Genomic DNA, 13,036 nt, shown 5'->3' with positions numbered 1-13,036 from the left:
CTCCCCCACCCTCCTTTACGTCTGATTGAAGATGCACTACTCGGTTATTCCATCCACGGCCTTCACCATCAGCTTCCTCAGCAAGGCACATGATGGTGTGTTTGGACTCCGCATGTTGGAAAAATACCATACGACTCATTTTCCCAAGGGAGAGTATCATGCTCTGCTTCACAGTGTCATAGTATGTGTTGGAATTCATGTTTTCCCACTCATTGAACCGTAGCTCCCCAGTGCTGGCAGCACTACTGCAGTCCCAGACCATGACACGACCACCGCCATGCTTGACTGCTGCTTGTGTTTCCGGTTATGGAGATAGTAATCCATGTTCAGTGGATAGTAAATATACAGTATAATGTAGCTGTACATTGACTACTCTAGTTTTAGAAACACTGATCCAGAAGAACATTTGTAAAGGTGGACAATCAGGGGGGTCACGAGAAGTTGAACTTCACTTCAAAATATACTAATATAGGTGGCACGATGGTCGAGTGGTTAGCGCGCAGACCTCACAGCTAGGAGACCAGGGTTCAATTCCACCCTCGGCCATCTCTGTGTGGAGTTTGCATGTTCTCCCCGTGCATGTGTGGGGTTTTCTCCGGATACTCCGGTTTCCTCCCACATTCCAAAAACATGCTAGGTTAATTGGCGACTCCAAATTGTCCATAGGTATGAATGTGAGTGTGAATGGTTGTTTGTCTATATGTGCCCTGTGATTGTTTGGCGACCAGTCCAGGGTGTACCCCGACTCTCGCCCGAAGACAGCTGGGATAGGCTCCAGCACCCCCCTGCGACCCTTGTGAGGAAAAGCGGTAGAAAATGAATGAATGAATATACTAATATAATTTCTACTACGTTACACTCTTCTGGACTGTGTGTATGCAACTGGCCCAGCCTCCACCCACCGAGACAAAGATACTAAATGGCTGACACTCACTCTGTCGCCGGGGAGGGGGGGGCTGTTGTCCCAGCTGTTTTCGGGCGAGAGGCGGAGTACACCCTGGACCGGTCACCAGCTAATCACAGGACACATATAGACAAACAACCATTCACACTCACATTCATACCTATGGACAATTTGGAGTCGCTAATTAACCTAGCATGTTTTTGGAATGTGGGAGGAAACCAGAGAACCCGGAGAAAACCTACGCATGCACGGGAGAAAATGCAAACCCCGGTCTTCTAGCTGTGAGGTCTGTGTGCTAACCACTAGACCACCGTGCGTCCCAGTTATTTGGAGTCGCCAATTAACCTAGCATGTTTTTGGAATATGGGAGGAAACCGGAGTGCAAACATGCAAACTCCACACAGAGATGGCCAAAGGTGAAATTGAACCAGGGTCTCCTAGCTGTGAGGTCTGTGCGCTAACCACATGACCACCGTGCAACCCATAATTTTCATTGATTGTGTAATGAATTAATTACATGGCACAATGAGAAATCTTGTGACACCCCTGGCTGCCACTCAATCTCTGTTCTAGTTCATCCCAAAGGTTACGGATGTGAAGGTAATGGACCGTTACAATACGGAATCATTCAAAATGTAATCTGATTCATTAATTAAGGTCTGCTGTCTCAAGACTTTTGTCCATTAGCATCATTCCTAAAGCTGCTTTAAAAAAAAAAGTTGCAGAGAAAACAAAACTTTTGGACATTTGGCTTTTGCAAGGTTCTACAGGACGCTAGGAGCTGATAGATAAAATAGACATTTATGAATAATAGATTTGAAGCCAATCTCACAGACACGACATGAACGTTCCTTCAAAAGTTCCTTTGGTGCCACGGTGACAGACGACATACAATGATTAGATGCCAAGGCAGATGATGGCGGGTTTTGTTTTCAAGAATGTCTTGACTGTCAACAAGGGGGGGGGGGGGGGGGGGGAGAAAAAAAAACCCTTTGGGATTTGTTGCTTCTTGGCAGAAATTCCACCACGATCCATTCACGTCTTGAATATTTTATCTGCACGGTGAAATACACGCTGGGCGCACACCTCGGTGTGAACAAAGGGTGCTCGCTATGAGGTGAATGCCAGATAATTAAGGAAACAAATCATGAGGAAAAACGGAGAGGGGGGGGGTACACAAACGTAATTTGCATTTTTTATCCAGCATGCTTGAAGCAAGCAGCATTTTTGGAGCGTGACATGTTAAACACATTGCCTGTTGGCAGCAGCCCCGCTAAACAGCTTTGTTAGAGTCCTTCTTTGGAGATGCCGATGCTTGATGTTGGCTTTTTCCATTTGGAGGGGGTGGGGGGGGGCAAAAACATGAATTTGGGCGTCATTTTCTTGGGTTTGAGAGTATTATGACAGGAAGTGTTGATGTGGAAGTAAAGGTAGCGTGATTGGGTCCTCAAATGGGATGCTGCACGGCTGTTAAACTGTTTGTTTGTGAATTAGTCATGGAGGGTCCAAGCTGTGGAGTCGCTTGTCACAGCTCGGGGGGAGGGGGGGCGTAACAGTGACGCAGAGAGCCACACGGACAAAATTTAGCACACAGGGAAGGAAGAAGAGATGAGTTTGGGTTGGGTTTTTTTTTTTTTTAAAAGACCTCAGGGTAGCCAAGGAGTGTGCGCGCTGGTCCCTGAATGCATTTCAAAGTTTCGGAGAAAATAAAAACGATGCTGCAGGCAAAACAAAAATGTTGATGCTCCAATTGTAGAAATATTCACCATATGGAAAAAAGAGCCACCTCAGAGGTTCACCACCGGGATCCTGACACAGCAAGAGACGAGACAAAAAAAAACAGTTAAAAAAAAAAAAAACAGAATCCGGAAAAGTGGAACACTCAGGCCTGAAGCTCGGAGAAAGGGGTGCTCTCCTAAAACTACTCAAGCCGCTTCACAAGGGACTCAGAAGGAGGAGTGCGGCGCTATAATTATCCTGATTTGAGATTAACTTTAAATACCCTTGAACAAAAGCCACGCTCTGTGGATGGCGGCACGGGTTTAGTTTAGGCGCCTTCTCCATAATGACTCATCACGGCGAGGATAGTTTGAAAACAGCAACAACACCCCCGGCCTGAGTGGTCCTCTGAGAAATAGTTGCTGCTGTCCAATTATGGTGGAACTCTACTGAACTCGAACACAAAGATGGAGACACAGAGTGCCTTCACGTTTGATTAAAAGGATGCTCTGCTTGTACAGTTTGTTTGGTTAAGCTTGCAAGTTCGGGTTCACATGAATGCAACACGGTCCAAAGACATGGGCCAATGTTAAAATGAGAAATATGTAAGAAAAACGCTCGCTGCTCGGCTCTCTCCCTGAGTGGGTGACAACCTCGCCCTTCAAAAGTACATGGAGAAGCATTTCATGAAAACTTTTTTTTTTAAATTGGTTTGTAATACAGTAAACCTCGGATATATCGGAAATTCGCTCACAACGGACAGATAAAAAAGAACCAATTTTTCTGTAATGCATTTCCAATAAATATTCATTGCATATATCGGATTTTTTATAACGGATTTCGCCTATTTCGGACAAAATCTCCAGTCCCGTTCCAATGCATTTCCATTAAATTTCCCTCACATATATCGGATGGCCGCATCGTGGCGCTCCGATTCGCCGAATCGTGACAGACCGCTATACGACGTCATTTGCAGCGTTTGCAGTGTTGCCTGCGCGTCCAGGTACATTGGAAACATAGTCATAGACATAGAAGTGCCTTTTTATAACAGATAAAATCCGATTTACGCATATACCGGATATCCGATATATGCGTAAAACGGACATTTTCCGGTATACGCATATAACGGATTTCGCTCATATCGGACAAAACCAGTGGGAACAATTGAATCCGATATATCCGAGGTTTACTGTATTTGAATTACATCACATAATATGTCATGTTCTTTACTCCCCAGTCTTTGGTCCCATGACAAAAATATGGTAATGGTTTTATATCATTTGAACATGCATCAGATTACAATTGAATGCATCCCATAATCAGTTCACAGTTCCACATGTCCAAAAGGAGTAGGAAGAAGCAAAGCTTATTAAATCCTACCCCTCCATCTGGTACTTTTACAATCAGTAACTGTTACATTTGTTCACATCCTGCTTTCTGTAATACAGTTTAAGGTTTTTGTTTTTTTTTTTTTAGTAATTTTTTGTCCCATAAGTACGAGGTGATATGACCATCCAATAACATAATGGGTACCATAGTAATATGTCAATATAGTGGGCGAGTCCTCAAATTTTATATGGTAATGGTTTTATTTCATTTGAACATGCATCAGATTACAATTGAATGCAACACATAATCAGTTCACAGTTCCACATGTCCAAAAGGAGTAGGAAGAAGCAAAGCTTATTAAATCCTACCCCTCCATCTGGTACTTTTACAATCAGTAACTGTTACATTTGTTCACTTCCTGCTTTCCATAATACAGTTTAAGTGTTTATAGTAATAATACAGTTTATAGTGATATGTATAGCACATCATGACTGGTTCAAGACTCTTCATCCTTGTATTTAGCAAACATCAACTGCTTGTATTGTTTCTTGAATTGGCTCATCGTTGTGCATTGTTTGAGGGTCTTACTCAATCCATTCCATAGTTTGATTCCACATACTGAAATGCTATGGCTTTTTAACGTAGTCCTAGCATATAAGTGTTTCAAATGTAGTTCTTCCCTGAGATCATATTTCTCCTCTCTTGTAGAGAAGTATTGGATGACATTTATAGGGAATTGGTTATTTTTAGCCTTATGCATTATTTTAGCTGTTTGAAGATTAACTATATCAGCAAGTTTAAGTATTTGTCATTTTAGAAATAATGAGTTAGTATGTTCTCTGTAGGCGGCATTATGAATTATCCTGACTGACCTTTTTTGCAGTAAAAATACCAGTGAACACTAAGTAAAGTAGCGCCAAAGTCATCTTTAAAAATCTTTCCTCCAGACCAAAGTACTGAACCCCAAGTGTGAATGCAACCATAGACCCCTTCGCTGGCAAAGGGGAGACATTACCTCTCCCGGTCGACGAAGGAGGATGAGGTGCTGTGCAGTGTCTGGCGGCTCTCCTCGGACGCAAGGGAACACGGTAGTGCGCGGGACAGGGGTGGCGCTACACCGCGGGAGAGCGGAGGCGGATGCTGGGAACAGCTGCGATCATAACTGAGGGGAGGAAGATGAATGGATGGATGGATGGATGGATGGAGAAGAGAGAAGCAACGAAGTGGCATTAGGCAGAGAAATAACACAGAACAGCAGAGTATTGATGATGCCTTTAAGGTTCCCACTTTGAGAGGATTAGTAGCACGCATTGGACTTGTTAGAACAATTACAATGGAAGGAGGTAGAGGAAACGGAAAAATTGCACCTAAAAGCTAAATATTATATTATAAGCTCGGAAACACATGAGTTTTCTCCGGGTACTCCAGTTTCCTCCCACATTCCAAAAACATGCTAGGTTAATTAGCGACTCCAAATTGTCCATACGTATGAATGTGAGTGTGAATGGTTGTTTGTCTATATGTGCCCTGTGATTGGCTGGCCACCAGTCCAGGGTGTACACAGCCTCTCGCCGGAAGACAGCTGGGATAGGCTCCAGCACCCCCGTGACCCTTGTGAGGAAAAGCGGTAGAAAATGAATGAACGAATGTTTTTGGTATGTGGGAGGAAACTGGAGAAAACCCACACATGCACAGGGAGAACATGCAAACTCCACACAGAGATGGCCGAGGGTGGAATTGAACTCGGGTCTCGGGGGGGCTTTAAACTTTTGTGCAGTACTGCATTTTATAAGATGGATTAAAAAAAAAAATGATAATTTTGTAGGTTAAGAGACCAGGGTTCAATTCCACCCTCGGCCATCTCTGTGTGGAGTTTGCATGTTCTCCCTGTGCATGCGTGGGTTTTCTCCGGGTACTCCGGTTTCCTCCCACATTCCAAAAACATGCTAGGTTAATTAGCGACTCCAAATTGTCCATAGGTATGAATGTGAGTGTGAATGGTTGTTTGTCTATATGTGGCCTGTGATTGGCTGGCTGGCGACCAGTCCAGGGTGTACCCCGCCTCTTGTACAAAGACAGCTGGGATAGGCTCCAGCACCCCCCGCGACCTTCGTGAGGAAAAAGCGGTAGAAAATGAATGAATGAAGCTCGGAAACAATTGGCGGATAATGTCTTAACTTCAACTTCGGAAGCTAATTAACAGTCTGGGAGTTGAATCGAGGCAACCGGACTCTTCTTGCTAGTTGGAAAACAAACATTCCCTCGATTCAACCCTTGTGTAGTACCGTAGCCTGCATGACTGGGATTCAATACAAACATAGAGAAGCATATACAACGGGACGGGTAGTTCACACTGGATCCTGAACAGCACGGTTCCAGCCCCTGGAAGCATTGTACGCCCACGTGCAAATCCGGTTACAGAGGCCGTACGTCACAATGCAAATTGCGGCATTGCGGCATCCAGACCGTAGCCTTCTCTGGTCATGCAGACAGATAGGAAGTTCCCCTACCCTAACTTGCAAAGCAACACAACTTGGATATAGTATCATCAGCACCACTATACTGCCTCCCTCAATAAAGTATTCTGATTTAAATCTCCTATAAAATCCATCTTTGGAAAAATATCATTTCAGCTCTTCTAAAATTGCCAATATTGCAGAAGTCACATAGCTATACGTTCTCACGGTCATAAAAGCCACATGCAATGTCCTCGTCTCCCCTCTGCTGCAACACCTGTCCTCATCTTCTGTCATGCTTCACAACACCAGACCCGTGATTTTAGTCGAAAACCAACACATAGCGCAATATGCCACTCTTCTGTGCTCGTAATGAACTGGACTGTGGCCAGTTTCCACGATACGTTATCATTTCAGTCCATCTGCACCAACCCAGCCCCCCTCGCATCTAACACATGGCGTTATTTACACATTTATGACACTGGAGTGCCAGCCAGTCTATCACACCACCGAAATAGAGAGCGAGAATCTCCAGTGTGAATAAGGTCACTTTGGTTTGCATGCCAAGCAGAAGCAGGTGACGAACGTCACACTTGTGGTTCAGTACTTTGGTTCAGACCAGAAATTACGTTCTCCCACTAGTATTTTTGTCATGGGACCAAAGGCTGCACAGCCAAGAACCGAAGAACTCAATAGTATATAGGAATTTAGGTTATTTTCTACCGCTTATCCTCACGAGGGTCGCCGGGGGTGCTGGAGCCTATCCCAGCTGTCTTCTGAGGGAGAGGCGGGGTACACCCTGGACTGGTCGCCAGCCAATCACAGGGCACATATAGACAAACAACCATTCACACTCACATTCATACCTATGGACAATTTGGAGTCGCCAATTAACCTAGCATGTTTTTGGAATGTGGGAGGAAACCGGAGTACCCGGAAAAAAAACACACTTGTAAGAGGAGAACATGCAAACCCCGGTCTCCTAGCTGTGAGGTCTGTGTGCTAACCACTAGACCACCGTGCAGCCAGGTTATTTCTTTATTCGCACTGCAAATGTCCACTTGCAAGCGGAGAGATGAATTTTGGTCCACTTGTTTGACACACACCAGTGTTTGGATGATGGCGTTCGTGAACCAAACGAACCATACTAGCAGAGTAAATGCACCAGAGTTTGTTTTAAGTGAACAAAATGTGACAAGCATAGAAGCGACAGGTCCAGTCTCAGGACCAGAAGCAAATTTTTATGAGTTATGGTTAGGTTTAGAAGGTTTGGGGTACCAGCTCTCGGCAGAATGGAGGATTAATCAGAAAAGACTGGTGTTGGAGGTAACTAATATACAGTAAACCTCGGATATATCAGATTCAATTGTTCCCACTGGTTTTGTCCGATATAAGCGAAATCCGTTATATGCGTATACCGGAAAATGTCCGTTTTACGCATATATCGGATTTATATCCGGTATATGCGTAAATCGGATTTTATCCGTTATAAAAAGGCACTTCCTTGACTATGTTTCCAATGTACCTGGACGCGCACGCAACGCTGCAAATGACGTCGTATAGCGGCCTGTCACGATTCGGCGAATCGGAGCGCCACGTTGCGTCCATCCGATATATGCGAGGGAAATTTAATGGAAATGCATTGGAACGGGACTGGAGATTTTGTCCGAAATAGGCGAAATCCGTTATAAAAAATCCGATATATGCAATGAATTTTTATTGGAAATGCATTACAGAAAAATCTGTTCTTTTTTATCTGTCCGTTGTGAGCGAATTTCCGATATATCCGAGTCCGATATATCCGAGGTTTACTGTACTACATACTAATGTACTGTAAAGCCAAGAACCTCAAGGAAAGCAGGTACTCAGAATAAGAGCGAAATCCCTACTAGGAAAAGGAGAGTGCATTTGATAATGTATGACTGAGGGAGGGGGGGCAAATCTCAGCTGAGAGATATGAAAAGGGAATATGAAGTGGAACAAATTATACTGTTCCAGGCGCTGAATTGAAAAATTATGATTGGCAGTAAGGGACAAGAGAACGAACGTATAAATAAGCCACATAAAAAATAAAAATAAAAAATCACAGAAGATGTGAGGAAAACAAGGCAAGAAAAAGCCTGGCGGTCAAATCAACTTGACATTATTGGTCTGATCAGCAAAGCGTGGAAGCGCTTCACTATATCAACAAGATGAGTCCCCGTTTCCCCGCTAATGGCGAGGCTCCCCAGCAGGGCGATATATATATAAGGAACGCCCATCCTTGTATTAGCGCCGTAATGGCAGGTGGAATATTACATGTTTTTTTAAAGCGATAGCAAATCTTTAAAGGAGCTATTTGTACACATTTGAACAAGGTACCGCCTGTCCTTTCTATCTGGTAATGCTAATTATTATTGCTTATTAGGGACAATGAACATCTACAACCAATACAGATGAAATACGCTACATTATAGCACAAATGCTAATTTCTATCTAGAGTCCCCTGGAAGGTAACATAGAAATAACAATAACAACAAACACTAAACAATAAAATCAAATGTCTGAGAGTCTCCTATTGCAAGCCGTAACACCAGCAATTTCTTCTTGCATTGATTCTCAAACTGTGGTACCAGTACTCACGGTACACAGGTTCCATCCAAAAGGTCCCAGTAGTCCATATTCAGTTTTGAAAACCGCTTATACTGGAAAGGCTTTATCAATGCTTATATAAGAGATGTGGCCCAAGGTAGATCTAGAAGAGTCCAACTCCAGTATCAGAGCCTTTGACCAATAACGACACAGCAAAGCTCGCTACCTCAAACCGAACTGTCCATTTTAGTACTTCTTCAGATCCTTAGCATCTGTAGTTAATACAGTAGTGGTACACAATGGTAAGATGCTGCCCCCTAGTGGGTTGGAGTGTATCCCAAATGGTCTAGCGCTAGCCCAAACCTGACACTAACTCCAAATCTAACCCTAAACCAACACTTGACCCTAGATTTAGACTTAACCCAACCTACACAAACTAAAACCCTTGCACTAAAACCCAAGTCCAATTTCCTAACCCTGACCCACAACCCAAACCTCACCTCAAACCTAAACCAAATCCAAGGCAAAACCCTAACACTAGGCTGCACGGCGGTCGAGTGGTTAGCGCGCAAACCTCACAGCTAGGAGACCGGAGTTCAATCCCACCATCTCTGTGTGGAGTTTGCATGTTCTCCTCCCACATTCCCAAAACATGCTAGGTTAATTAGCGACTCAAAAAAATATACATCAAAATAATTAGCAAAATATATAGATATACGGGCTGCACGGTGGTCGAGTGGTTAGCGCGCAGACCTCACAGCTCGGAGACCTCTGAGTTCAATCCCACCATCCCTGTGTGGAGTTTGTATGTTCTCCTCCCACATTCCAAAAACATGCTAGGTTAATTAGCGACTCCAAAAAATATACATCAAAATAATTAGCAAAATATATGGATATACGGGCTGCGCAGTGGTCTAGTGGTTAGCACGCAGACCTCACAACTAGGAGACCTGAGTTCAATCCCACCATCTCTGTGTGGAGTTTGCATGTTCTCCTCCCACATTCCAAAAACATGCTAGGTTAATTAGCGACTCCAAAAAATATACATCAAAATAATTAGCAAAATATATAGATATACGGGCTGCACGGTGGTCTAGTGGTTAGCACGCAGACCTCACGGCTAGGAGGTGGGTTCAATCCCACCTTCAGCCATCTCTGTGTGGCGTTTGCATGTTCTCCCCGTGCATGCGTGGGTTTTTTCCGGTTTCCTCCCACATTCCAAAAACATGCTAGGTTAATCGGCGACTCCAAATTGTCCATAGGTATGAATGTGAGTGTGAATGGTTGTTTGTCTATATGTGCCCTGTGATTGGCTGGCGACCAGTCCAGGTTGTACCCTGCCTCTCGTCCAAAACACAGCTGGGATAGGCTCCAGCACCCCCACAACATTTGTGAGGATAAGCGGTAGAAAATGAATGAATGAACCCTAACACTAGCCATTGTGGTTGTAGTTAGTAAACAAATTGTAACGTAATACAAAGCCTTGTTTTGTATTCTTTCCCTTGACAATAAAAATGCATGTTTCTTGATCCGGAGGATCATCAATCACAGGAAGAATAAACCTGTCTCGTGTATTGCCACAAATATGCACATAGCAACTATCATTGTTGCTTCAAGTGGTGGAGCTCATTGCTCTTTAACTACAAACTCCATAAAAGCAGTAACAATAGTAAAAACCTCTTAAACTGTCACATCATCATAAACAAAGGAGTAGTAGTAGTAGTTCCTACCAGAGTTTGGCCGTAATGATGATTGCAGTCAGGATGAGCAGCGAGGAGATGGTCACAGTGACATAGAACTGAGGGTCCACTGTAAAACACACACACACACACACACATTCCGATAGTTACTATTCTCAGAGCGTGACCATGTATAATTGTAGTGAGAACAAAAGGGACAAATCAATGAGGGCAGCTGAACATGAAATTGGATGCACGATTGTGACAGCGGCCTCCAACTACAACAGCAATCCCGTCTTCCGTCACGATGGCGGCCAATTCCTGGCAGTGAGCGATGCCAACTTTATGAGGTTTTTCAGGCAACGGATGCGGCTGACTGCACTGAACGGAGGCGCCAGACTTCACTCGGGTGACAGCTAATTCCTGGGAAGACTCCTGGCAGTCAGGCAGGACTGTTTGTTTTTTTTTTGTTTGTTTTGTTTTTTTAAATCATGATGCCCACCTTCTTCCTCCAGCTCTGTCCCCTCCGCTTGCGTCCCCCCGTCCCCTACACCCTCTTGACTCCAGGACTCCTGCTGAGGATGCGTGCTGGCGTCAGGATAGAGCCAGTCCTCGGAGGTAGCAGGGGCAGAGCTGGCCTCCCGCTGGTTCCCTTGCTGACGCAGGTGCTCCGTTTCCTGGCTGGAGAGGAAGTGATAGGTCTCATCCTCCAGAGGCTGCGTGGGGCCCCACACCACCGCCCATAGAGGGGTGGGCGTCACTTGAGTGGTGACAGACAACTGGACCGAGAGGGCATCCACTCGCTCTTCGCCCTCGCCGTCGTCACGGTTACAGGTGGTGGGCTGCGTCACCAGGGCGACCAGGATGAGGGCAGTCAGTCGTGCGACAGGAGAGATGGAGCTGGGAAAGAAAGGTGAGAAGTTATCCGGAGGGGGAAAAAATATCCAATGTCCGATGCTTTGTCGCCTTACCATCTCTCCATCGCTTCGCTCTGTTCACTGAGACGCCACCACGCCGATCATCTCTGGAAGATAAGACCGAGGGGGCAAGAGAGAGAGGAAAACAAAGGGGGAGGGTCCGGCTTGCCAGATCAGAAGGATGCGAACAATGATAGTAGCGGCACAATTCCAGCTCTAATCTCCTCTAAATATACATGCTCCCCCTGGGCTATTGAAGTTTTAACGCTCAATTATGCATCACTTATAACACCCCGCCACACAAAAAGTACACATTTATCCCCCACTCCGGACCGCAACCGGTCCTCGCACCCCATCACGTAAATCATCATTAGTCCAAATGACACTTTGAGCGGCGAGTGGCAACTTCTTATCTCCAGCTGCTGCGTAAATGCCAAGCAAAATGTCACTCAAAAACACACACACACACACACACGGTCCGACACATATCAGTTTTCATGCCTACCTCTGGCAAGTGGAGAGAGGGAATGAGACAGTGAGAAAGGAAAAAAAAAAAGGGGGAGAGCAAGGGAGAAGGAAAAAAAAAAAAAGCATTGGTTGCCTTAGCGACCGAGACATGTAGAGTCCACGAGAGAGCGAGCAAGGGAGGGAGAGCGACTGAGAGATTTAAATGCTAATTATGTGTGTGTGTTCAAATTAAAAGGGGCGTAGAGGAGAAAATGACATGTGACAAACAGAAAAGATCATTTCACAGGAAGGAGGGGTCGACCAAAAAGTTGAGCCTCAGAGGGGGGAGAGATGCACTGAAATTGAATTTACATTCATTTACATAGGTCACCCAGCATGGCATGGCAGCAGGGGATGAAAGTGGTGATTCCAGAGGAGACGGGGTTAGATTGGAATTTATGGTAATGGTTTTGGAATGTATGGTAATGGTTTATTTGTTTCATTGGACAGATGGAACAAAGTTACACGAAGGAACATTAAATTTACATTTGCACAATTCAACATTAATCAGAGCTTATTTTCCATGTCAATTACTGATAGTTTGTTGGGAGTATGAAAGAGGTGTTAAAACAATGTATAAGAAAAAATATACATCAAAATAATTAGCAAAATATATAGAGTCGAGTGGTCGAGTGGTTAGCACGCAGATCTCACAGCTAGGAGACCCGGGTTCAATCCCACCCTGCATGTTGGCGACAATTGCCGACTCCAAATTGTCCATAGGTATGAATGTGAGTGTGAATGGTTGTTTGTCTATATGTGCCCTGTGATTGGCTGGCGACCAGTCCAGGGTGTACCCCTGCCTTTAATTTTCATTCATTCATTTTCTACCGCTTATCCTCACAAGGGTTGAAGGGGTGCTGGAGCTTATCCCAGCTGTCTGCGGGTGAGAGGCGAGGGTACAATCACAGGGCACATATAGACAAACAACCATTCACACTCACATTCATACCT

General features: G+C 44.7%; 1 protein-coding gene across 3 annotated transcripts; it reads right to left on the bottom strand.

Moving 5' to 3' along the window:
* Nucleotides 1–725: 725 nt before the first annotated feature.
* Nucleotides 726–12,204, bottom strand: pianp (PILR alpha associated neural protein). 3 transcript variants are annotated; one of them, XM_058052870.1, is made up of 6 exons: nucleotides 12,081–12,204; nucleotides 11,630–11,682; nucleotides 11,161–11,558; nucleotides 10,710–10,788; nucleotides 4,968–5,114; nucleotides 726–2,713 (listed from the first exon to the last, which is right to left on the bottom strand). In XM_058052870.1, the coding sequence occupies exons 2-6, from the start codon at nucleotides 11,638–11,640 to the stop codon at nucleotides 2,692–2,694; spliced, it is 657 nt and encodes a 218-aa protein (XP_057908853.1). In that variant the 5' UTR covers nucleotides 11,641–11,682; nucleotides 12,081–12,204; the 3' UTR covers nucleotides 726–2,691. The 3 variants fall into 3 exon arrangements, with proteins under 3 accessions (XP_057908853.1, XP_057908850.1, XP_057908851.1); XM_058052867.1 differs by having other exon boundaries at nucleotides 11,161–11,682; XM_058052868.1 differs by having other exon boundaries at nucleotides 11,630–12,119.
* Between the last annotated feature and the right edge of the window lie 832 nt (nucleotides 12,205–13,036).

The sequence above is a fragment of the Doryrhamphus excisus genome, chromosome 17 (genome assembly GCF_030265055.1).
Source record: "Doryrhamphus excisus isolate RoL2022-K1 chromosome 17, RoL_Dexc_1.0, whole genome shotgun sequence".
Classification (NCBI taxonomy): domain Eukaryota; kingdom Metazoa; phylum Chordata; class Actinopteri; order Syngnathiformes; family Syngnathidae; genus Doryrhamphus; species Doryrhamphus excisus.
The sequence above is the reverse complement of the archived record's forward strand: the minus strand, read 5'-3'. Positions and strand labels throughout refer to the sequence as shown.